This window comes from Lolium rigidum, chromosome 1 (genome assembly GCF_022539505.1).
Source record: "Lolium rigidum isolate FL_2022 chromosome 1, APGP_CSIRO_Lrig_0.1, whole genome shotgun sequence".
Lineage (NCBI taxonomy): Eukaryota > Viridiplantae > Streptophyta > Magnoliopsida > Poales > Poaceae > Lolium > Lolium rigidum.
Window position 1 is genome coordinate 24,013,910 of NC_061508.1, and position 23,961 is coordinate 24,037,870.

At 44.3% G+C, this 23,961-nt stretch overlaps 4 protein-coding genes across 5 annotated transcripts; 2 read left to right on the forward strand and 2 right to left on the reverse strand.

The window, feature by feature from the left end:
• Nucleotides 1–2,257: 2,257 nt before the first annotated feature.
• Nucleotides 2,258–9,938, forward strand: LOC124685080 (ABC transporter C family member 10-like). 2 transcript variants are annotated; one of them, XM_047219384.1, is made up of 13 exons: nt 2,258–2,382; nt 2,848–2,912; nt 3,069–5,101; nt 5,574–5,894; nt 5,974–6,060; nt 6,171–6,767; nt 6,859–7,023; nt 7,216–7,510; nt 7,937–8,151; nt 8,236–8,541; nt 8,711–8,774; nt 9,003–9,242; nt 9,333–9,938. In XM_047219384.1, the coding sequence occupies exons 2-13, from the start codon at nt 2,882–2,884 to the stop codon at nt 9,440–9,442; spliced, it is 4,464 nt and encodes a 1,487-aa protein (XP_047075340.1). In that variant the 5' UTR covers nt 2,258–2,382; nt 2,848–2,881; the 3' UTR covers nt 9,443–9,938. The 2 variants fall into 2 exon arrangements, with proteins under 2 accessions (XP_047075340.1, XP_047075339.1); XM_047219383.1 differs by lacking the exon at nt 2,258–2,382 and having other exon boundaries at nt 2,673–2,912.
• A 234-nt stretch (nt 9,939–10,172) lies between these two features.
• LOC124669569 lies at nt 10,173–11,138 on the reverse strand. Its single transcript, XM_047206168.1, has one exon. The coding sequence runs from the start codon at nt 11,136–11,138 to the stop codon at nt 10,173–10,175; it is 966 nt and encodes a 321-aa protein (XP_047062124.1).
• Nucleotides 11,139–13,422: 2,284 nt separating this feature from the next.
• LOC124669579 lies at nt 13,423–15,483 on the reverse strand. Its single transcript, XM_047206171.1, has 4 exons — nt 15,468–15,483; nt 15,089–15,272; nt 13,823–13,955; nt 13,423–13,726 (listed from the first exon to the last, which is right to left on the reverse strand). The coding sequence occupies exons 2-4, from the start codon at nt 15,253–15,255 to the stop codon at nt 13,670–13,672; spliced, it is 357 nt and encodes a 118-aa protein (XP_047062127.1). The 5' UTR covers nt 15,256–15,272; nt 15,468–15,483; the 3' UTR covers nt 13,423–13,669.
• Nucleotides 15,484–16,098: 615 nt separating this feature from the next.
• LOC124669592 (rRNA-processing protein FCF1 homolog) lies at nt 16,099–18,879 on the forward strand. Its single transcript, XM_047206180.1, has 9 exons — nt 16,099–16,225; nt 16,305–16,370; nt 16,463–16,568; nt 16,931–16,973; nt 17,095–17,167; nt 17,279–17,366; nt 18,186–18,242; nt 18,342–18,420; nt 18,543–18,879. Exons 1-9 carry the CDS (start codon nt 16,152–16,154, stop codon nt 18,554–18,556), a joined length of 600 nt encoding a protein of 199 aa, XP_047062136.1. The 5' UTR covers nt 16,099–16,151; the 3' UTR covers nt 18,557–18,879.
• Nucleotides 18,880–23,961: the final 5,082 nt, after the last annotated feature.

Here is a 23,961-nt window from a genome sequence, read left to right on the forward strand (position 1 = left end):
TGATGCATATTTTTATATGGTATACATTTGGTGTTGTAATATTTTTTTTTAATAAACTTAGTCAAAATTTATGTCTCTTGACATTTAGAAGAACTTATATACACTACATTGTAGCAAGGAGAGAGTATTAATGCTTATTTAAAAACTTGTGTGCTTGTACTTTTCTTCTTCTGTTTTTCGATGCTAACAGTATTCTGAACAACGACATAGAAATTGATAAGAAAGTTAATTATTTTTGAGTAATCACCACATGTTCATTAAATATTAAAGAGAAATAATATTACAAGTCATACATGTGAAATACCTAAAGAGGGAGAGGAAATTATCGAGGAGCATTTCGAGAAAAGACCTCGCAAAAAGAAAATTTACATCGAAGCGCCTAGAGATTGCTGCAATCGCCATCATCACTGAAAATTTTCGATACGAAGAGCCTCCTAGGCGCTTGCCAGGGATACATTATTACCAAGCACAATCATCATAAAATTTCCTTTTCGATAAGAGAACCGCCAAGAGAAAGGGATGAAGTCGTTCTGGTGTGTTGACTGAGGATCGTTCACATGCTTCTTAGATCTACATCCGTCAATTCCATCTGGTCTTGTAGAAGGAATGCATTGGATCCTCCCTCCACAAGGCAACAACCTACCTCCAAGCACACCATATTATCCCACACACCGACACATCCCCCAAGATAGAGTGATAGCCACCAGTCAAACCTCGACGTGTACAGATTTTCACTGTGATGAGGCTAGAGCCATTTCAAGGTGTTGTTGTTCGATGCTGCATTGCTCGCATTGCATACAAGACAATAACTTGACTTTTGGCTTGCTGGACCATATAATCCTCGAGGAACTAATCCAAAGAATTGCTCGATACCACCGAAGAATACCATTAAGGCGGGGATAGAGTTAAGACGCATGTGTGAAATACGGCATTGCTTCCACCCAAATACTATCTACGGTAGAACCGATCTAGAGATTATGATTCACGAAAATTTTAGACTATCAATCATTCATCTTAGATTATTTCTTTCTACAATGTCTATCATATTTTTAATCTAATCACCATGTGTGCATAGTTTTCTCGGGCTGACGGTTGAGGCCTAGGCTATCAACACATGTGCACTACAAGATGGGATTATTGGTGCAATTGGCCCTTTATGTTTGCATATATATTTTTCTCTCAGGTAGATCCGTAAGCACAGGAGAGTGGGAGGCGACGCTTGAAACCCATGACGGTCAGGATAGTACAGTAGTTCGAAGTAATTCTCTAGGGTGACATCACGAAACACTAAATCGTTGATACATTTAGAGAGAAGTTCAATTTACCCCCTAAACTCGTCTCAAAGTTCAGATTACAACCCTTAACTTTACTTTGGTTCAATCTTCAACCCTGAATTCTATAAACCGTTCGGAATTGAACCTTCTACCCTTTTTGACAAGTTTTGAACCGGTTTTCTCCCTATATATTGTGCCAACTCATCAACATACAACATACACGGTACATGTACTTCCTCTCTCTCTCCATATCGCATGATCACCTCATGCCTCATCATGATCGTCTTCCTCCCTGGAACGAGGTCATGACGACCACAGAGGGGTGCCTCCATCGGACAATAACACCCGGCGTCTGCTCTCTACACATCACATGTCGTGCCCAGCCTTCCGCCAGCATGGGGCAACCACCACGCAGCGCAGCGAGCCGCGGGGGAGACATTTTTATTCCGGCGGGTGATGCGGCGTTTTCTCACCCCGTCGGTGTCCCCGCTAGCCCTTGTAAATGAGAGAAGTCCATATTACCCCCTGAACTTGTCCTAAGGTTCAGTTTACATCCCTGAATTTTTATTTGGTTCAACTTTCAACCCTAAACTTTGAAAACCGTTCGGAATAAACCCTACCATCACTTTAACAGGTTTTGAGCCGGAACGAAGAATTGGGTCGCGTCAGCGGAAAAATAAATTTGGGGCTGTGGCACGTTCGTTTCCGTGCCGACGCCCCCAATCGGCTATTCTTTGGTGAGGGCGAGTGGAGATGCTCGTGGTATGGTCACTGTGCAATGTCATCCCGGTCCCAGTCGCGAGGGTAGGCCGGCGGAGGAGAAGCGATGCGGGGCACGGCACGCCCGACAGCCACAGGCCGGGTGCAGGTATGCCGGCCGGCCGCGACGACGCGAGCAGTGACGAACGCGCGCGCCCGCGTGCCCTCCGTCCCAGTCGCATCCTGTCATCTAGCTCCGGCATCCACTGATGAAAAAGGCCCGCGACCACGAGCCCAGGGGCAGCTACTCAGTGGCGTTCCACCGTTCGTCCGCCCGCCAGTTAATACACTGGAAAGCTCGCGGCCGGTGCCGACGGCGGGGAGGCCGCCGTAGCCGCTAGAGGAACTGGTACGGGAAGAAAAAAGGGGATTTTTTTTTTAACTAGGGTCAAGGTCAATTCGGGAATGGGGTTTAGTTTAGGTAGGATTTCTGGCTTCTTTTGGCAATCCTTTCTCGGCAACGCAGTTTTGATTTCTTCTTCTCCGCTGTCGCTGATTCATTTCCTTGACATTCATGGTGAATGGCGTGGCAAGGTGGCCAATTGACCATGAAGAACTGTGCAGCTTTGGAGTTCTAAAAGCAAGTGCAGCTTTCCGGGTTCTTTGTCTTGTGTGAGCGTGGGAATATCTGTGGCTACATTTTTATAAGAAAAGATCAGTGGTTGCATAATAATAAATAAATAAACAGTCTCGGAGTCTCCAGTACAAGTGTTTTTATTCTTTGCTCTTTGTCCGTTTCTTCAGTAAAACAAATGTTTTCGTTTTTATATCTGTTCTTTGTCTTAGCTAGATTCATATCCTTGGGTTCCTGCAGGGCCGAAACAGGAGCTGATCCACCCGTCAGTGCAATGGTGATTGTGCAGATGGGTTCCCTCACAAGTTAGCGGTCCTATCTTCATCTTTCTCAAATTACATTGCTACATCAACTTTTTGAAGCATAGCTTGCTACATCATTATTGCTACCTCCTACCATCAACTTTGTTCGGGAAAAAAGCATGCTGGAAATCTCACTCCAATACTTGGACATTTCTTCAGGTAATTGGATGACAAACTTGTGTGGGAGCCCAGTATGCTCCAACCAAGCTGTACTTTCATGTGTGCTGAAGGAAGTATTTGACTCTTCCACTTGCATAAATCATCTGATGGTGATTGGCATCAATGTGCTGCTCATAGTCATGCTCACACTCCAACTGATTGTCAAAATACCGAAGAGTAGAGCTTCTATGCGACAGCTTGTCACACTCAGTTCACCACTGCAGTTGGCTGCGGTAGTGTTCAATTTCTGCTTGGGTTTGGTTTATCTTGGCTTAGGACTGTGGATGCTGTTGAATATGTTCAGTCGGGATGCTTATGTTTACCTACCACACTGGTGGCTTCTGACATTATCTCAAGGATTCAGTTTGCTCTTTTCCGGCTTCGCTTTCAGCATCAGGCCTCTGTTTCTTGGAGCTTCATTTATTAGATTCTGGTCTGTCGCGCTGACCATCGACGGAGCATTCATATGTTGTTCCTCAATTGTTGAGATTGTTGCAGAGAAGGCAATCACCATTAAGGCTTGTTTAGATCTTCTGTCCCTACCAGCTGCATTTCTCCTTCTACTTCATTGCATTCAGTGTAGCCATGATGAAGAGGGTTACCAAGGAACCGGAAATGCTTTATACAAGCCCCTGAACACGGGGGCAGATAGTGAGATGGCTGATTCTGATGATAAGGTGACTCCTTTAGCTAAAGCTGGTTTTTTCAGCAACATGTCATTTTGGTGGCTGAATCATTTGATGAAGATGGGTTATGAGAAACCTCTTGAGGAAAAAGATGTGCCACTTCTACAAACCACAGACCGTGCACATAACCAGTACTTGATGTTCTTGGAGGAACTGAACAATAAACAGTCCCAGTCACACGACACACCATCAATCTTGTGGACTATTGTTTCTTGTCACAAGCGTGCGATCTTCGTGTCAGGTTTCTTTGCTTTACTCAAGGTTCTCACCTTATCTACAGGCCCAATACTTCTGAAGGCATTCATCAATATATCGCTTGGGAAAGGGACCTTTAAATATGAAGGCTTCGTGCTGGCTGCAACAATGTTTGTCGGCAAATGTTGTGAATCTTTGTCGCAGAGGCAGTGGTACTTCCGCACTCGCAGATTAGGTCTACAGGTGAGATCACTCCTGTCAGCAGCTATTTATAAGAAGCAACAGAAGCTGTCTAACTCTGCAAAAATGAGGCACTCTTCTGGAGAAATTATGAACTATGTGACTGTCGATGCTTACCGGATTGGGGAATTCCCATACTGGTTCCACCAAACATGGACAACAACTGTTCAACTTTGCATTGCTCTGGCAATCCTGTACAATGCAGTTGGTGCTGCGTCGGCTTCATCGTTGGCTGTCATAATTATCACTGTACTTGCTAATGCTCCATTGGCCAAGCTGCAACACAAATTTCAGAGTAAGCTTATGGAAGCACAAGATGTAAGATTGAAGGCCATGTCTGAGTCCTTAGTTCATATGAAGATCTTGAAACTTTATGCATGGGAAGCTCATTTCAAGAAGGTTATCGAGGGGTTGAGGGAGGTTGAGTATAAGTGGTTATCAGCATTCCTGCTTAGGAGGGCATACAACAGTTTCCTGTTCTGGTCATCACCTGTTTTAGTTTCAGCGGCAACCTTTCTAACATGCTATCTTTTGAAAATCCCTCTTGATGCTAGCAACGTGTTTACCACTGTGGCAACTCTGCGTCTTGTGCAAGACCCAGTTAGGTCAATACCAATTGTTATTGCGGTATTCATACAAGCTAAGGTTGCTTTCACTAGGATATCAAAGTTCCTTGATGCACCTGAGCTGAATGGGGAAGTTAGGAAGAAATACCATGTGGGCACTGATAACCCAATAACGATGAACTCATGCGGGTTCTCATGGGATGAGACTTCATCAAAACAAACTCTAAAGAATATAAATTTGGAAGTCAGAGCTGGAGAAAAGATTGCAATTTGTGGAGAGGTAGGATCAGGAAAGTCCACTCTTTTGGCTGCTGTCCTTGGAGAGGTCCCCAAAATTGAAGGCGTGGTATGATTGTCTATTCCTCTTATCTATTTTTATGAACTAGAAAATCCAATGGCTGTCATTTTGTGATCTTATCTCGAAATATGTACTTTTGTTACCCCTTTTGGGTTTTCTCATGAACTAAATAATTTGTTAGTTCTGCAATGTTTTGTTGTTGGCGCATTCATTAGGTCCCTTTTTATCAGATTGCAGATTTTGTATGATGTTATGTTCTTCCATTATGTTGCAAGTACAAATGCCATATTCATCGTGCACGGGGCAACACACTATTTCTCAGTATGGTTGAGCTTGGCTAGTTGCTAATTTCTTTACCGACATACAGACTGTTGACCACTGAATTATGTTTGGTTTTCCCATGTTGTTCTGAGTATTCTGGCTCATAATAGTTGCCAACACAATATATGTTAAACTAGATCCTTTTTGTTAAGAACTTAATATCTGAATATCATCATTCATCTTTATGTACATATTCCAGATTCAAGTCTGTGGGAAAATAGCGTATGTTTCTCAGACTGCATGGATCCAAACAGGAACTGTACAAGATAATATCCTCTTTGGATCTTTAATGGACATAAAATTATACCAAGAAACACTTGTGAGGTGCTCGTTGGTCAAGGACCTTGAAGTGCTTCCATTCGGCGACCTTACCCAAATTGGGGAGAGAGGAGTAAATCTTAGTGGTGGTCAGAAGCAGCGTGTTCAGCTTGCTCGTGCATTGTACCAGAATGCAGACATCTATCTTCTCGATGACCCTTTCAGTGCTGTTGATGCCCATACAGCAACAAGTCTCTTCAATGTAAGTATCATATCAGCAGGTGCCAATTGCATTGCTACTTGATTGTGACTGTTTTATGATGCTCTTAACTGTGTGACAGGAATATGTGATGAGTGCTCTATCAGAGAAGACTGTTCTTTTAGTGACCCATCAAGTGGATTTTCTACCCATATTTGATTCCATTCTGGTCGGTCTCTGTCTCTCTCATGATTTATCTCGTACTATGATTTATATTTTTTTATAGGGAGCTGTATTTATTTGTCGATTTGATCTTAAACTAGTGATATTTTTTGGCAGTTAATGTCAGATGGAGAGGTTATTCAGTCAGCACCATATCAAGATTTGTTGGCAGATTGTCAAGAATTTAAATACCTTGTAAATGCCCATCAAGATACTGTTGCTGTTTCAGATATTACCAATGTGGTTTATCGCCGACAAAAAGAAATACCAACAAAAGAGACTGATGGTATTCATGGAAACATATATTTAGAGTCTGTGAAGCCATCACCAGTAGATCAACTGATAAAGAGAGAGGAAAGAGAATCGGGTGATACAGGTCTTAAGCCTTATATGCTTTACCTGCACCAGAACAAAGGCTTCTTGTATGCGTCTCTTTGTGTTATATCTCACATAATTTTCATAGCTGGGCAAATATCACAGAATTCATGGATGGCTGCTAATGTCCAAAATCCTAGTGTTAGTACACTGAAGTTAATTTCTGTGTACATTGGCATTGGAGTTTGCACAATGTTCTTTGTGCTATCAAGGTCTTTATTCGCCGTTGTTCTTGGGATCCAGACTTCAAGATCCTTATTTTCCCAATTACTTAATTCATTGTTCCGTGCACCTATGTCCTTTTTTGATTCTACCCCTTTAGGAAGGGTTCTTAGCAGGGTAAAACTTCTGAAACAAATGAAAATTATGATAAATTACAGTTGTGTTTATCTTAGCTTCGTAGATTTTTAATGATGGATTTTTTTTACAGGTCTCTTCAGATTTGAGTATCATTGACCTTGATATTCCATTTGCGTTCATGTTTGCCTTTAGTTCCAGCTTAAATGCATATAGCAATATGGGTGTAATTGCTGTTGTTATATGGCAAGTTCTATTTGTATCGGTGCCGATGATTCTCTTGGCAATTCGGTTGCAGGTGATCGTTGCTCTTTCCTGTATGGCTACTGCTTTTTTTCTTTGTTATTATGAATGGCTAAAGCCCCTTTATTTGGGTAGTATTTCATTCACCAAGATATTCTACTGCTATCTTCATCCAAGAGGTCAATTAGTCTACTCTTTTAGTTTCATAATTTCCATTGGCTGAGATCAGCTATGTTTATTCATGCAGAGGTATTATTTAGCCTCAGCTAAGGAATTGATGCGAATCAACGGCACTACCAAGTCTGCTCTAGCCAATCACTTAGGTGAATCAGTTTCAGGGGCTATAACAATACGTGCCTTTGGAGAAGAAGACCGTTTTTTTGCTAAAAATTTGGAGCTAGTTGACAAGAATGCTGGCCCATACTTCTATAATTTCGCAGCAACTGAATGGTTGATTCAACGTTTGGAAATAATGAGTGCTGCAGTTCTTTCTTTTTCTGCTTTTGTCATGGCTCTCCTTCCTACAGGAACCTTTGGCCCTGGTAAGTAGCTTATTCTAGGTACAACCATCACAAAAATAATCCGCGTGCTGGATAATATTATTCTCCTAGTAACTTAAAAGTTTTAAGACGATTCATTCCTGCATGCATTTGTCAGTGAATTGTTATACGCACAGCAAAGAATTTTTCTCTATATTTCTGTAGGCTCCTGGTATTAAGTGTTATGAGGGTTAATGTTTTGTTATGATAGCCTACATTCTTTATCGGATGGAGTTGCATATTTGTACTTGATACTAGTGAATAGCTCGAAACCATAGTGGTAGTCTGGTCTTCATATATGCAATCTTCCCTTCAGTAACACATTATATAATGTCTATGTGCCAGAGTCATTAAGAAAACATCAACCAGGTTATAGAGAAATTAACATGATCATAAGATACCTAATTACTTTATATCATTCTTCCGCAGGTTTTGTTGGTATGGCATTGTCCTATGGCCTTTCCCTAAATAATTCTTTTGTTAGCTCTATTCAAAAGCAATGCGACCTTGCAAATAAAATAATATCTGTCGAACGAGTGGACCAGTACATGGACATACAGAGTGAAGCAGCGGAAGTTATTGAAGAAAACCGACCAGTACCAGATTGGCCCCAAGTTGGCAGTGTGGAGCTTAAAGATTTGAAGGTAACCAAATATACATGCATGCCTGACTAGGTGAAACCCTTACGAAGTTCTTACAAATGTATGTGATTGATTTCTGTTTGACAGATTAGGTATAGGAAAGATGCTCCCCTGGTACTACATGGTATCACTTGCAAGTTTGAAGGTAGAGATAAGATTGGTATAGTTGGTCGAACAGGAAGTGGCAAGACAACTCTAATTGGTGCACTATTTCGTCTTGTTGAACCTGCTGGAGGGAATATAAGTATCGACTCTGTGGATATCACCACACTAGGCTTGCATGACCTGCGTTCGCGTTTGGGTATCATTCCACAAGAGCCAACACTTTTTCAGGGTACAGTAAGATATAATCTAGATCCTCTTGGGAACTTCTCGGATCAACAAATATGGGAGGTAAGAAGTGTAATATATGAACAATAGAAAATTCAGCATCTTATTAAATTTGGATGAATAACCAGATTTAGGGGCATGTCAAATATCAAGTTACCGTTCTCTGTTTAAGGCATGCATACATCTTAAAAGAAATCTCTAATTGGTTGTTTCGTATTCTGTTATTCTGCAGGTTCTTGGCAAATGCCAACTTCTTGAATCTGTCCAGGAGAAGGAGCAGGGATTGGATTCACTTGGTAGGAACCTCAGTGTATTTATAATTTGATTTATGGAGTTTATGTTGTGCCCCTAACAACTTGGGCAAACATAAAACTTCGATCCAGTTGTTTCAGAATTCAAAAAATAGGGGTCTTAAAATGCATGTGCGGCTAAATTTTTCAAAATGTTAGCCCTCCTAGGTAACTTTCTAGCAGGATGTCTGGAATTGTCTTGTTCATAGTACTAATCAAGATCTTGCAATACAGTTGCAGAAGACGGGTCAAACTGGAGCATGGGTCAAAGGCAGCTCTTTTGTTTAGGCCGCACACTTTTGAGAAGGTGTCGTATCTTAGTTCTTGACGAAGCAACAGCCTCTATAGACAATGCAACAGATGCCATCCTTCAGAAAACGATCCGTACCGAGTTCAAACACTGCACCGTTATTACAGTCGCCCACCGTATACCGACAGTCATGGACTGCGATATGGTGCTTGCAATGAGCGATGGTATGGTTCTCTTATGGCGTACTTATTAGGGTTGTAGCATAGAGCTCCATAGTCCATAGTTCCATACTAATGAGCCATTTACTTTTCCAGGGAGAGTAGCGGAGTATGACAAACCCAAAAGGCTCATGGAAACTGAAGGGTCTCTCTTCCGCAAGCTGGTCAACGAGTACAGGTCATACACATCGAATGGAAACATTTAGGAGAGATCATCGATGGTGTGTGTATACTGCTGCAGTTTCTCAGGAGATATGCTAGAATAAGTTTCAGAAAAGGGTATGTTTAGCCTTGAGAAGATAACAGGTGATCTGTTGCTGTACCTCAATGGGATTCATCTATTTGAAATCTGAAGAAAATACAGAGATATCTTCCAGTTATTGGCTGGAAATATCTTTTGCTATGTGTTTTTGGAGCAAGATACGATTTAGCTTATCTCCGTTGGCAGTTTTTGCCGCTATTTAGAAGCGCTGAGGCTGACATAAATCATGAGCGTTTCTTTTGCTCCAGCAGTCGGGTATCGATGCCTAAATGGGAGGGACTTCAAATCTGTAACCCTGCTGTCACCATTGATATATTGTTGGAGCTGCTTAGGAGAAGGAATGATCTGATTCTGATGATATATTGTTGGAACTAGTTTGTATACATTATACTTTGCTGTACTAGCTTACCGTAGTAATTCCACTTATTGTCAGTGTACTATCCTGGATGGAACACAAAAATAGATTCATCATAATCTGTTGCAGTCTACTCCCAGAACAACCTACTGCAGGTAATGTACATTTTAATCTGATTTGAGCTGACTTTACACTTGGACACACCAAAAATCATAGAGTACCATGTATGTAGTAATACTGTACAACAATAGAAGTCCCATACTGAGAATTACACCTAGCTGAACAAGGGTTGCGCCGGTGCAACTCGCGGAGGAGCTAGCTAGCGCCGCCAGGGCACCGGGCTGCCTTCCTCCATCTCAGGCCGTGTCCGCACCATCTTCGCCGACGGCATCTTGCTCCCTCGCACTGCCATCCGCCCCAGCTCCTCGCCCGCCAGTGCCCGCAGCTCCATCTCCTCCCTCCTGCGCCTCCTGCTCCACCGCACCGCGCCGGCCACGGTGACCGCCAAGAAGCTCACCGCCACAACCCCGCCAGCGCCTGCGACCACCGTCCACGCCCACCACCGCTGCCTCACGGCCGCGGGCGTCGGCGTCGGATGCGAGGGCACCTCCAGCCGCACAGCAACGCCGTAGTGCCCCGTGCCGGTCACCGCGCACTCGGTGGGCGACGCCATGGCGTGCGTGGCCACGGGCTTCCCGCTGGCCGCCGCGAATGTCACGCACCTCGGCGCCTCCGTGGCGTTGACCGACGACGAGAGCGAGAGGTTGCCGAACTCCACGCGCACCGGCGCGCCGAGCGCCCGGAGCGCGACCTCGCTGCCGTTGGGCCCGGAAGACACGTCGTACGCGAGCAGCGCGACCACGGGGGCCGCCAGCGCGTACCCTGGCGGCGCGACGAAGAGCGCGGCGCCGTCGGGGAGGAGGAAGCGCAGGAAGACGACGTCGACGCGGCGGGCGAACGGGGCCGGCACGACGCGCGGCGGGACGGTGAACCCCGCGGTGGCGCCGGTCTCGTTGACGCCGTCGGCCCAGAGGGAGTTGCTCCGCACGCGCAGCGCCGAGGCCTCGACCTCGGCGCCGGCGGAAGCTGAGACGTGGTCCGGGAGGGGCGCGACGGCGACGAGCTGGTTGGTGCGGCGGAGCAGCTCGAACGCGCGGTCGCGGACGGCCGCCTCGACGGCCGAGATGTTGATGACGGCGCCGTGATCCTGCGCCGCGGAGGGAGAGGAATGGCACAGCAACGCGAGAAGGAGCAGCGACAGCAAGGGCGATGACGTGATCGCCATTGTAGCTTCTGTGCATGGACGGCTAACGCTTTCGTCTGTGGCGGCGGCTGGAGGACGCCGCCATCTCGACGTACGGAGGGATCGACCGGGACCGGCTTCCCGTCGGAACGGTGGAAGCTGGCGGTGGCCGGAACGGAGGACGAGAGGCTGGTATCACCAGAGGAGGGAAATGGTTTGCTTTATTTAGGGGGCGTCACTGGCTTGAGCGAAACAAATGCAGCCTCTTGGTTCTTGGAACGAGAGAGTATTTCTTCGTGCGATGCTTTGCTGAACATCTGCAACACTTATCGAAATTCCTGCGTTTCACAACAGGCCCTGCAACGCCTCAAATGGAGCAGTTGATGGCAGAGCACCTAACTTACAACGGGGACATGCGTCACCGGAGTTCCTGGAGTGCGGCAGCTTTACGGGGCGGCGCGCGGCAGGCCGGGTTGACTCTCGCATCATACTAAAATCATCATTTTGAATTCGTATTGCTAATGGTACAAGTAGTGGCGTGGAGGGGTAAGATAATTTTCCTACGGAATTTGTTTTCGTATCTATTTTATCACGAAAATGTAAAAAGCTTTGCGTTACCCTACATTGATAGGAAAAGAAGTTGTATTTACAAGTTCAAAGAGTGGATTGACACTCACAAGCCATACAACTCAACTCGGAAAACCTAGCCTAAGGGAGAACTTGACGTAGCCCTCGTGCTCCCGCATCCGTCCATGATCTCGCCCGGGCCTTGACCATGTCAACTAGGGAGGTTACCGAAGGCAGCTCGTTGTCGAAGACAATCACATTCCTATGCTTCCAGATCCACCACCCTGTGTACATGACCAACAACGAGGTTCCTTTGAGCATATGACGTGGGTTGGAACGCACTACCAGTGTCCACCATTTCTCGAAGTCCCCTTCTACAATGGGAGGTCCGTCAATAGATCGAATCCAGTATAGGATCTCAGGCCAGGCAGTTTTCGTATCCATTTTAGAGTTTTCTTATCCGGTTCAAAAGAATCTAATAAGGATATTTGATTTCCAATTTGACTGGATATGGTATGCAAATAGCACTTGTATACATGTATTCGAAACTTATTTAGGATCATTCGATGGTTTTATCCGGATAATCTGATTTTCATCTGAAATGCTGAAGCTAATAGAGCATATATTGCAATTAGTGAGTTACCGAGTTCGTTCATTAAGCAATAGCTAACTTACTGGTCACTCTATGGATATGGAGTCCAAACTTGTTGGAATATTGAACTATTGAAGTATGCGTCGGTGGCATCCTAACCTTTGCGTTTGTGTTATTACATCCATATAAACCTCCTTTGTTCATATGCTTATGATATATTTATTCATTCTATCATGTAACATTATTTACTTTATGAATGATTTGTTAAACTCTTTCTATCAATTATTTTTCGTCGTGTATGGTTTGTCAACCTACATGTCAGATTAATTTGTTTCCATGCTGAGTCTGCTCCGATTTCGTTCTAAATCTGTGGTCTTGTATATTCGTATTCAAATTCGTAACCGATTAGTATTGGATCGGTTCCAAATCTGTCGAGAAATATATGGTATAGGGTGATCACAGAATGTCTTGCTTATGGGTTGATGTGCTCATGTCTCTGTTGATAATAGTGGGGGCAGGTTGGCCCCTGATTACCGGAACATGATCGTCTTCTGCGTGGACCGACCCGGGTTGGCACTCTTCTCCGTGGACCTGTCTAGGTGGTCTTAGGTCTCTGACGGGTCGGACGCCTATTTGGTGCCAAAAATTTTAACTGATTGCTGCGAGAAGACATTAACCACTTCACTCGACAAGTCATGCGAGATATGTAGTGATGACATTGTACTCCTTGTGGTAGACAGATAAACGACTTTTATCCGACACAGAATATCCATCCGATACATTGAAAAACTGAAATATGAGGAAAAGTTTACTTGCTACACTAATTATAGTCAAGGCTATGATCATCGATCAAGCAGAATCACTAAGGGCTCCTTTGATTTAAAGGATAGGAAAAGCATAGGAATAGGAAATGCATAGGATTGGAATGACATGTCTACTTGAATCCTATAGGAAGATGAAGTTTGTTTGATTGTAGCAAAGGAATTTTTTCATGAGGTATGAGCTAATGGTTTTTTCCTATAGGAATTACACTACAAGATTCCTATAGGAATTTTTCCTATAGGATATGTTCCTATGAATCAAACAACATGTATAGGAAATTTTCCCATAGGAACCAAATCCTACACAATTCCTATGCAAATCCTTTGAATCAAAGGAGCCCTAAAGATAGTTTCATCCTAGCTGCTGGGCAGCTGGTTGTGACAAAGAAATGTGCTTCACCGCCGGCAATATGAGCTAAACAGTTAGCAGCACACTGACATCCTAATTCCCCGAACACACCTAACATCCAGATATTGTACACCGAGTTAGTTGCCATGCCAAAACATCTCCTTTGCACGATTATTAAGCTCATATAGTGTCTCTAATCTGCAAGCGGCTAAAATGACTTCTCATTGCCTATACAGTAGGTTCTTCAGGCTGGCTCGTAAAGACCTAGCACATGTCCGTCTATGCATCGTAAGGCTGCAACCTGCATACAAAATAAATATAATGTCATGAGAAATGTTGCAAGGAAACCACAAACGGGCATTATCATATATGAACGTTGTGGGATATAGAAGCCTACTTTTCCATGGATCTCATATTTGATGGGACCATCCAACTCAGCTCCCAGAGCCATTAACTTTGTTACCGTACTGCTTATGTCCGGTACGGTGAAGGACAGCATTGAAGAATAGGCTCTCTGTGTTGCAAGGGTACTGTAAAGATATGTATCAACATTCAGATAAAAGAAGTTACAATATTATGCTGGTTAATTGCAACAAGATGCCAGAATATTCCAATACAAAGGCACTACAAAACTTATAGAACAACTTCATATTTTGCACATAGCATACTACTTTCTCAACATAGTGCCATCTCCATATAGACATGATGTGCTATATCTCATATTGAAACAATGATCATATAAGAAATCCACAAGAAAACAGAACAATCTCTAAAAATACATGCATCAAATGAAGTATTTTCATACATTACAAAAGAATAGCACAAAATGCAAAGTAACCTAGCTTCAATTCAGGAAACTAGCATAACTATATCACATTTTTAGTGCCATCTTGTTAAAAGAACTTTTCTGAATAAATTTAACATTACTACAATGTGTAATACTTTAAACATCTCAAATCATCATACTGATGAACATAGAACACGATGTATGCCTCCTTTAAAAAGAGACTTTACATGATGGAACAAGGAACACGTACTATATGGGACTTAACCATACAGTACATAATTGTTTATATAGTATCTAAAATCGGGCTATTGCTCAGCTTGGTGGTAGTATAATGAAGAATATGGGCAAACCAGTAACCTAGCAGATCCAACACTCCTGTACTGCATGAGAGCAGTTATGCTGTTAGTCTGATAGAGTACGATGCATGTTTGAAAATTGATATGTATTGAACTCAGCATAGTACCCAGCACAAGTCTAATCAGATCAACAAAAATAATCTTCTACAGTTCTAATGAAAAAGCAAGAATTTGCGGAGCTCATTTGCAACCTGTGGTAAAATAAATAAATTGGAAGAGCGCAATAACTAAAATTTCTGGATAATCTTGTTGGCAGAGCTCAACTTTTCACCCATGAACCAGATAGTTGTTGACTAGATTTCTTCTTCTTGGACACCAACCAGCATACATGATATACAACTTTAATCAACTGACTAAATGAAATGCCCCAGGGATGTCATTCAACATTTCAACAAACACATGGAGGCCATGCCTTACCAAGGCCTCCTCCATCAAACACCTCTTTAGTCACATCCACTACAATCCTCAAATCCTAGGAACTATAGCAACTGAAGAGGAGAGAGCAGTGCGTTTCCAAAACCTGTCATTGGTGTGCATGAGTGCGAGCTTGAGCGGCCCAGATTGCAGCTCTGCAAAACGGAGCGTGCAGACGTTGACGCTGAAATCGAGCCCCTCCGCATAGAAGCGTGCTGCCCGCGGCACGTCCCGGTGCATTTGGACTACCCATCGCAGCGTTGCTGCCGCCATTCTCCAACAGGCCGAGCCTGGGCAAACCAAAAGAAAAATGTATGTCAAAATAAAATACAAAAATTCCTTCAGGTAGACCTTACAATGGCTACCAGCGGCTACCGAAAGCATATTTTTCTAGAGAAGCCCAGCAATGGTATTAGCTTTGAGAGCAAAAGAGTGCTACACTTTTTTTCAGATGAAAGGATCGGACACACCAGGAAATATCTCACCGTGAGACTAATAGAACTAGTTTATTTATTTATTTTTTTTGGCAAAGAGAAGAGGTATCCAACAAGAACTTGGTAAAATGAAATCCCTGACAAGTTCTGAAATTTAACAATTCAAAGTTTAACTCAACATGGATCAGAAGAGGACTCATGCAGTTTGCAAGCATTGTGATTGTAACTAATCAAATAGACAAGTAGCACTAGTAGGGTAGCAGCACAATCGACATGGTCGATGATTCATCGATTCCTCACCTCACCCAGCCGGAGTCAGCGGGAGCGGATGCCGAGGGCGTCAGAGCGGCGAGTCCGAGCTAGCGCAGCGAGCGCGTCTCGCTGCCTCGCTCGATGGGAACAGGGAACGCCGGAATCGCGCCGCCGCGCGCCAGCGCAGGCTGTCTGCCCGTGACCGCCGTCGGCTAGTGCTTGGGTCGAGATCAGGGGAAGAACCACCGAATGGGTTAGAACATGGGCAAGTAAGGAAAGCGACACGCGCGGCCCAAATATTTTGGCCCGGCCCGGCCCAGTAGATGCCGAGAGAAGTACGCGGCCGCAGCCCGCCGCCTTTGTCTTCCTCTCGCCGACCTCGACAGCTATTACACGCCGCCGCCACCGCCACCGCCACCGCCGCCGCCGACTGCAGTGGAGAGCGCTGAGCTGCTGCGGCCGGTCCTAGGCTTCGATTTGAGGATGGGGAAGGCGAAGCGAAACGGCGCCAAGTTCGCCGCCGTCAAGAAGATCATCAGCAAGAAGACCATCAAGAAGTAAGCGGCCATCTCCCTTGCCCCAATCCCGCTCCTCTACGATTTCATGGTTTTGTATGCTGAATTTTGCATCGGTTAGGTACAAGGACGAGGTGCTGGACCCTAGGAAGAAGGACACCGAGACGGAGAAGCTCGGCCGGAATGTGTGGGTGCCTTCTCGCGGCTGGATTTTGGGCTACTTTGTTTTCATGGGGTACTTGTTTTGATGTATCATGTTGGTTGGGTTGGTGCTCGCAGGCCGCAGGTTTCCTCGGCGTTGTTCTTCAGCTACAACATGGCGCTCGGGCCGCCGTACCGGGTTATTGTGGACACCAACTTCATCAATTTCTCTATCCAGAACAAGGTCCGTCCTTCCATATCTTTTTTCTGGGTTGTTTTGTTTCACTTGCTGGCAACCCGTGGAATCTCAACTGTACAAAGTATTTAGTGTTCTGTTCACCAGCCATCGTCTTACAGTTACAACTGCTTTGTTCGTCCATAGAGATTTTTAAGTTTCCATTCAGCAAGGCTTCTTTTTCCAAAACCTGGAGCTACCAATTCTTACTAGAGAACCTAACATTATGGACAGCTATTTCAAACTGCCAGGATAAACGGTTTATATAGCCATTAGATGTAGGTTGCTAGTTTTTATTCCAATTAAGTCAGAGACATCTTCATGGATAGGACATTATCTGTGTGACTGAATGCTTCTTTTCTACTATGCAGTTGGATTTGGAAAAAGGAATGATGGACTGTCTTTATGCAAAATGTAAGCTTATTGCGATGTTCTCTTGCTTTCTGTTGGCTTTGTTGGACTTGTGCTATTCCTTTGACGTATTTCGAACTGTATATATTTTCTTCCTGATAAATTCAGACTTCTTATTCTGAAGGTACCCCTTGTATAACTGACTGTGTTATGGCTGAACTTGAAAAGTTGGGACAAAAATATCGTGTGGCTTTGAGGTATGCCTCTCTCCATGAGTTTGTTTCTGGCACATATGTTTGATTAGGGTTGGATGTCGTGCAATTGTTATCCATTAATACTTAAAATTCGTGTGATTGCCTCTGTTACAGAATTGCCAAGGACCCTAGATTCCAGAGATTAGCATGCACACACAAGGGAACTTATGCTGATGACTGTATCGTGGACAGGATTACTCAGGTAGAATTCTGCCTTCTTGAATTGTTTTTTGTGCTATTGAAGTCAGAGTACAAGTCATGTTTTCTACCTTTAGGTGGTGGAGTATAGTTCATGTTAGTGAACTTGCTGAAACCTGTCGATTTCCTGTATAATCTGCATAACTATATGTCACTGGTATTTTAAGGACATAATATCTGTTTGGTGTTCCAAACTTTCATCTGAAATTAATGGCCCTCCAGTTTTGTGCTAGTCTATAGCGACAATTTGAATGTTCGGTTTTGGTTGCTCCTTGAAATGGAAGATCATAAGACTTGATTGAGAATTCAACAGAAAAAGTGACACTTATTTAAATTCACCTGATAGTGGATGTTGATTTGCATTCGTTATATGTCTCCATTTGTGTCATCCAGATTTCTTCCAAGTGAATGAATAGGCACCTGAGCAGAACATATTAATGCATAGTAGGTGATATGTACTACTCCCTCTGTTCACTAATGTAAGACCTTTTAGATATTTTAATACTATATACTAGGGACGGATCAAATTGAGTGAATCTACACACTAAAAGTGGACGACATATGGACTAAAATAAGTGAATCTACAAAAGCTAAAAGGTCTTACATTCGTGAACGGAGGGAGTGTTTGTAGAAGCTTCAATATTTTTGTGTGCCCATGAATATACTATGACCTGCATTGGCTATCCTAAAAAATTTCATCATATTCTATTGCCTTTTATTACAAAATTCATCTTCAGAAAGCTAGTCCATAATCATTCTTTGCATATGTTATTTTGTCAAGCATTCATTTTAATTTTTCTAAACCAAGCGTTTTATGTAACAGCACAAATGTTACATTGTTGCGACTTGTGATAGAGATTTGAAGAGGAGAATAAGAAAGGTATGTCTTGCAGCCTTACAGCTCAGCATTCAAAGCTGATATCAGTATTCACATAAGCAATGCTTTTATGCTGATATCGTGTACATGTTGGTTTGGCAGGTTCCTGGTGTTCCCATCATGTACATCACCCAACACAGGTACTCGATAGAACGACTTCCTGAAGCAACAATTGGTGGAGGTAATGTTTTTTTTTCTAACCTGGCGGTACATTGTGTTCAACTTTGTGCTCTCTTTATTCTATTACATGTTCTGGCTGTAGTAAACCTATAAACTAAAGGCTCGTACTTGTATCTTATGCAGCACCAAGGATCTGATTTGCCCATATACGGAAAAGTTGCGGAGCATGTCTCACTGTCGCACTTGCCCAAGTCATGCGCATAGGATGGATATGTCGAATCTCATTGTGCTGAGCTGAGCTAATTGTATTCACTTCAAAAGTTTGTAACAATCTGACCAGATTATTATTTTAAAATTTTAGAGGAAACTTTGCAAGATAACCTGCTTAGTTGTTCAATGGGGCAACAAATGTTTATCTTGCAATTATCGTGTCCAACACTTCATGATTCTCTGTTTTGTTCTCGATATGATGATTTGGAGCTTCACGATTCTCTGTTTTGTTTTTGATATGATGATTTGGAGCATCTAGAGTCGTCGAATTAATAACATGGTCTTATTTTGTCAAGTGATTTTTGCTTCTCGAAACCTCCCCAAACAAGTAACCAGGCAGCTAATTCATCTCTTCTTTTACTATCTGAATGTGAGTTTGATTTCTGATCTCTACATTAGGAGTTAGGACTTGGTTAGTGAGGGGAAGAAATACTTGATATATGGGCCACAACTCTTTACATTTTATGGCCAGTTATTTATCGACACAATGAGTGTCAACCAAGTACAAACACTTAAAAAAAAAGTAATACAAAACAAGAGGTAGCACATGCCCTTGCTGTAGTCCCCTATGAGCCATAATTTCTGAAGATCTTTCGTGCAGAAATATCTGATGATGAAGCTTACCTTGTACAAATATTTCCAGCGACTGCATCACGTGTGACTATTGACTTACAATCATATATAAATACGAGCACCCACGGAGCGTATTTCTCTGCTCTCCGTGAATAGGAAACCACTGATGAAGCTTCAAACACCGCTAAAATGAGGCTGGGGTGAGATTTATTTCTCTGCGCTTCGTGAATAGGAAACTACCGATGAAGCTTCAAACACCACGAAAATAAGGCTGGGGTGAGATTAGGAGGCACCGGGAATGAAATGCTTGGTCTTTCTTGAAGACACAGTACGATCGATGATTATCAGCCGGAGCAGAATTATTCTCTCCTAACCGGGTCAACAACCTAGCTTGTGCAATTTAGGCAGTAGCCACACCTCTAAGAAATGAAATGTACTGTCCTGCTCAATCCAAGGACTTTTTATTTCAAAGGATCACTACCTTCATTGAAATGCCAAAAATGATGACCTCATCAAAACTGGCAAAACTACTGTGACGACACGGTCGGCAAGTAACACGTGGCATGTGCCACCACAATTTGAGGCGGCAAGGTGTGTCGCGACTGTCCCTCCATGGCGGCAAGTTGACTAGGCGGCATACACTAGCTTGCTTCCTCCAATGGTTTTACTGGTTTGGCAATGCATAGCGAGTGCCTATTTATTCGTAAAGAAAGAACGAAAGCACCTCCGGTGGACATACAACTACTTATATAATCACCAACTGAGTTTTACAATTGGATAAGGGAACATCAAGAAACACATGGCAATAGGCGCGTTGAGTGAGCTGAGGCTGCTTTTGAGTTTGTCGCGTCACCTTGCCGCCATGGAGGGAGGTGGCAGGACCGCGAGTCCTAGCAAACCTGCCGCTAGAGCCCGTGGCGGCATGCATTGGTGCCTCAACTTGTGGCGGCACATGCCATGTGCCACTTCTCAACCATGCTGCCATGACAATTTTGCCAATTTTTATGAGAAACAGTCTATTTTGACTCCCAACTCCTTTGCGCATACGTTTACCCTCCATCACGATATGTGTTGTGGGTATACTTCATGGGTAAGTCAATGACGTGGTCTAGATCCGGCAAGTCCGGGTGGCCCACAGATGGTGGTGGTGACTTATGGCCCACCGGACAGCCCAGTTGCTGTTGACAGAAGATGGAGTAAGTCCAGCCCAGGAACAGGAGTCGGATCCCAACCGACCTACGCTAGTAGTCGGATCCATGAAGGCCCATGAAGTGTCCGGATCCATGACGAAAAGTTAGGAAGTAGGTGGATCCTTGATGTGCACGACAATGTATATTCCGTAGTTAGGCATCTTGTATTTCGGGTAGGACTCTCCGTAGAAACCCTAGATCCTGACGCCTTTATAAGACGGATCCCGGAAACCCTAGAGGCACAACCACAAATCATTGTAATAACGCGAAAGCGCCAATATAATTTCAGACAAGCAGCAGTAGGCCCTGCCTCCGTGCAGCGTGTTCCAAAGCTGGGTAATCCGCGTACCACCATCCCGATGGCTCTCCACTCTTTGGCCCAACTTCTTCCCCCCTCCGTGAGGATCCCTCCTTCGGGGTATTGTCGAGTAGGCAATGAAAGTTGGCGCCCACCGTGGGACAAGTGTCGTCTGGAGGCCGGAACTTGGAGGGTTCCACCTTCGGAGGCATCGACGACACAATCGCCGCGGGACGCGTTTTGTACGCCGGCAACTTTTTGGCCGTCCCACTGGACGAGTTTTGGATTTCGGCTAAGACAGACTGACGAGGTATAAACTCGTCAATGCCTACGGATTGTAGACATGTGTTTCGGGGAGGAGCGACGATGGAGATTCTGGGAGCGAGATTGGGCACACGATATACCCAACTTCGGGTCCCCTCGGTGGAGGATCCCTATGTGCTGCTAGCAATCTAGTATAAGATCACAAGTATGTTTACGGGGGGCCGCCATAGGCGGAAGTATGTTGTCTCTCTTGTCTATATTGCCATCTTCTCTATATGGGTGTCCTGGCTGGCTTTATATATGCAACCAGCCTATAGTTTTACAAGAGTCCTAATCGACTACTTCGGGTTGCCTTCTTGGGCATTCTCCATATTGGACCGAGCAGTTGGGTACGATAATAATGGGTACCCGAAAGGTATGCCCATGATAGTAGCCCCCGAGTGTCTAGGGAAGTCGAAGACTTGCGTAGAGACTCCAATCATAATCATATCCAAAGTCGAAGAAATACAAGGCTAGGCCATTGATCCAGAAATATATCAGGTCAATGTTGTAGATCATATGTTTGTAGATCATATGTAGCGTAGATGCTATCGACGATTTTCGAAGTTATTTTTTCTATCGTGTGCGCGACCAGCGCTCTCGATGGGAGTAGCCCCCGAGTCTATCGGCATGTGTTTGCACCTGGACATAGACTCAAGTTGTACTACTCGATGAAGAACTTGACTATATTCCTGGGCGCAACCCCGCTTTTTATCGACTCCTGCTGGAGGACTTGGTATAATTGTCGAGTCTTGTTGGAGGACTTGATGAAATCCATGTGCCCCCGATGGGAGTAGGCCCCACTTGAGTCGCAGAGTCGAGTTGAGTCTAGAAATCTTTATATATTTACCATGGAGATATTGGATCGCAGAATCGGATTGAATCTCTGAACCCTGACTTTTCTTCTTGATTTTTTCGACTCCAGGCCATTGCTATTTTTATTTGACATCTATATTGCACATGGATAATGATAAATGAGGTTAGTTCATCTGACGGATCAGGTACCCGTTAATTTCTCTTGTGAAAAATCCGCATAAACCTACTTCAAACTTGGGATGCTGGCGTAATTCAGGAGATGTCGCTTTAGGACTTATCGAAAACTGAATTCCAGCTAAGTTATCGGGTACCCAACGTGTCCGCTGGGATTTTCTTCACATCTGCGAATATGGATAAAGTGGGAGAGTGCATTCGGGTGCGATGCCACGCCACACAGGACGAATCATGGGGTCTTACCTTCGTGACCCTTTTACAAGTCACGACATTCAGAGTTTTTAATGCGGCGGACGTGCTCTGAGAATATATTGTCGAGTGCCTTTGTTCGGCTGATGGAACGATCCATTTTTCGGGTTCTTCTATATTTTTCTCAGGCGTGATGCAATAGCCGAATGTATTGGGTTCTGTTGCGGTCAGAAACCCACCGGCGGGCAGCGACGGGCAACACCGTAGAGCCGGGAATCTCCCAGGACTGCGGCTGGCCCTGGTCCCTCCGAGCGACGGCCCGCAAAGCCTTCGGCACGCACGTCCGATGCTGATGCAGGGCATGCCACCCGACCTATACCTGGTCGGGAAGGTGTTGGATGATGCCTCGCTTAGTTTCCTTCATGGCATACACGTAAACATTAAATACGAGCCTCGATCGGCTCTCGAGTTGTCTCGTGAATCGGCTCAAAGAGCCGATCCACCCATGATGCGTACGAGGTGTACGATCAGATGGTGGTCCTGTTTGATCAACATAAATCTAAAACGACCTACTACGATTTGGGGTTTTCACCGCATAATCGGAACATCCTACTCGTGATCGAGCCTGGCGGCCACGCACGGTGATCGTAAACCGACCCTAGACAAGGCCTAAAAACCAACACGAAGTTGATCCTCGGAACATCCTGTCTAGGGCTAGCAAACTACACCCTACGCGCCACTGGATCCTTCGACCCGTTTGTAAGGCCTAACAATGCAGATATTAAACTAATCCTTGAAGAATCAAGGAGCAATCATAACGGATCGGATCTACTAAATAATGATCATGCGGGGTGCCGCCCTTACACCCAAGATAGGTGTAAGGGCGGCTAGATGCCTAAGGGTCGCACGACGATAGCATATGATATGAAGAACAATGCTAACCCTAAAACATCTATGATAACTACGTTGCTCGCCATAAAAAAGGCTTCAGCACGAGCAACGCATGAACGACGAATAAACGTGTGCTGCCTAGATCGCAAGATGCGATCTAGGCAGCATGATGCTTACCCGGAAGAAACCCTTGATACGGGGGAGTTGGCGATGCGCCTAGATTGGTTTGTGGTGAACGTGATTGTTGTTTATTTCATAAACCCTAGATACATATTTATAGTCCGTAGACTCTCTAACGTGGGAATAATCCCAACCGGGCACGAGCCCAAACTCTGTCTAATCGACACGTATCCTACTATATTACAGATACACGGGCAAACTAGCCCAAACTTGGTATATAAGGCCGATTCATGTATTTCTTCTACGTATATTCTTCAAGCCCATCTCCAATCGCGGCCCACCTCTGATCCGGTCAAATTCTGGTGATAACAGGTTCTTCTATATTGTTGTCGGGTACACCACCGGTGCTATCGATGGGAATAAATGACAAGTCCGCAGACTCGAAGATTTTTCCATCTCTATTTTGTCGTCTTCTTTCTTTGAAGAATTTTTTTGTCGACTTCCTTGAAGTAATTTTTCAGCAAATATGCGACTGAAATAAATGACGAGTCAGTGGACTCGAAGATTTTTCCACCTCTATTTTGTCGCCTCCTTCCTTTGAAGAAAATTATTCGGCCTCCTTCCTTTGAAGAAAATTACGGCGCAGCCCCCGAGTGTCGATGAAGTCATCGGGCACAACAAAGAAGCAGTGTCGAACTAGAAACTGTCGAGTAATGTATGTGAAGGCGACCAAGTCGTTGATGAAGAAACCGCCGAGCCCTCGAGTGTGCCAGAGATT

Bases quoted from the DNA above. Each gene is read 5' to 3' on its own strand.
- LOC124685080 (XM_047219383.1), top strand. From the start codon at position 2,786: ATGTTTTCGTTTTTATATCTGTTCTTTGTCTTAGCTAGATTCATATCC. The intron at 6,061-6,170 runs GTCGGTCTCTGT...ATTTTTTGGCAG, and splicing joins CCATATTTGATTCCATTCTG to TTAATGTCAGATGGAGAGGT. The intron at 8,775-9,002 runs GTAGGAACCTCA...CTTGCAATACAG, and splicing joins GCAGGGATTGGATTCACTTG to TTGCAGAAGACGGGTCAAAC.
- LOC124669569 (XM_047206168.1), bottom strand. From the start codon at position 11,138: ATGGCGATCACGTCATCGCCCTTGCTGTCGCTGCTCCTTCTCGCGTTG.
- LOC124669579 (XM_047206171.1), bottom strand. From the start codon at position 15,255: ATGGCGGCAGCAACGCTGCGATGGGTAGTCCAAATGCACCGGGACGTG. The intron at 13,956-15,088 runs GTTTTGGAAACG...ATATCTTTACAG, and splicing joins CTCATGCACACCAATGACAG to TACCCTTGCAACACAGAGAG. The intron at 13,727-13,822 runs GTAGGCTTCTAT...TTTTGTATGCAG, and splicing joins AATATGAGATCCATGGAAAA to GTTGCAGCCTTACGATGCAT.
- LOC124669592 (XM_047206180.1), top strand. From the start codon at position 16,152: ATGGGGAAGGCGAAGCGAAACGGCGCCAAGTTCGCCGCCGTCAAGAAG. The intron at 16,226-16,304 runs GTAAGCGGCCAT...TGCATCGGTTAG, and splicing joins AGCAAGAAGACCATCAAGAA to GTACAAGGACGAGGTGCTGG. The intron at 16,974-17,094 runs GTAAGCTTATTG...CTTATTCTGAAG, and splicing joins GGACTGTCTTTATGCAAAAT to GTACCCCTTGTATAACTGAC.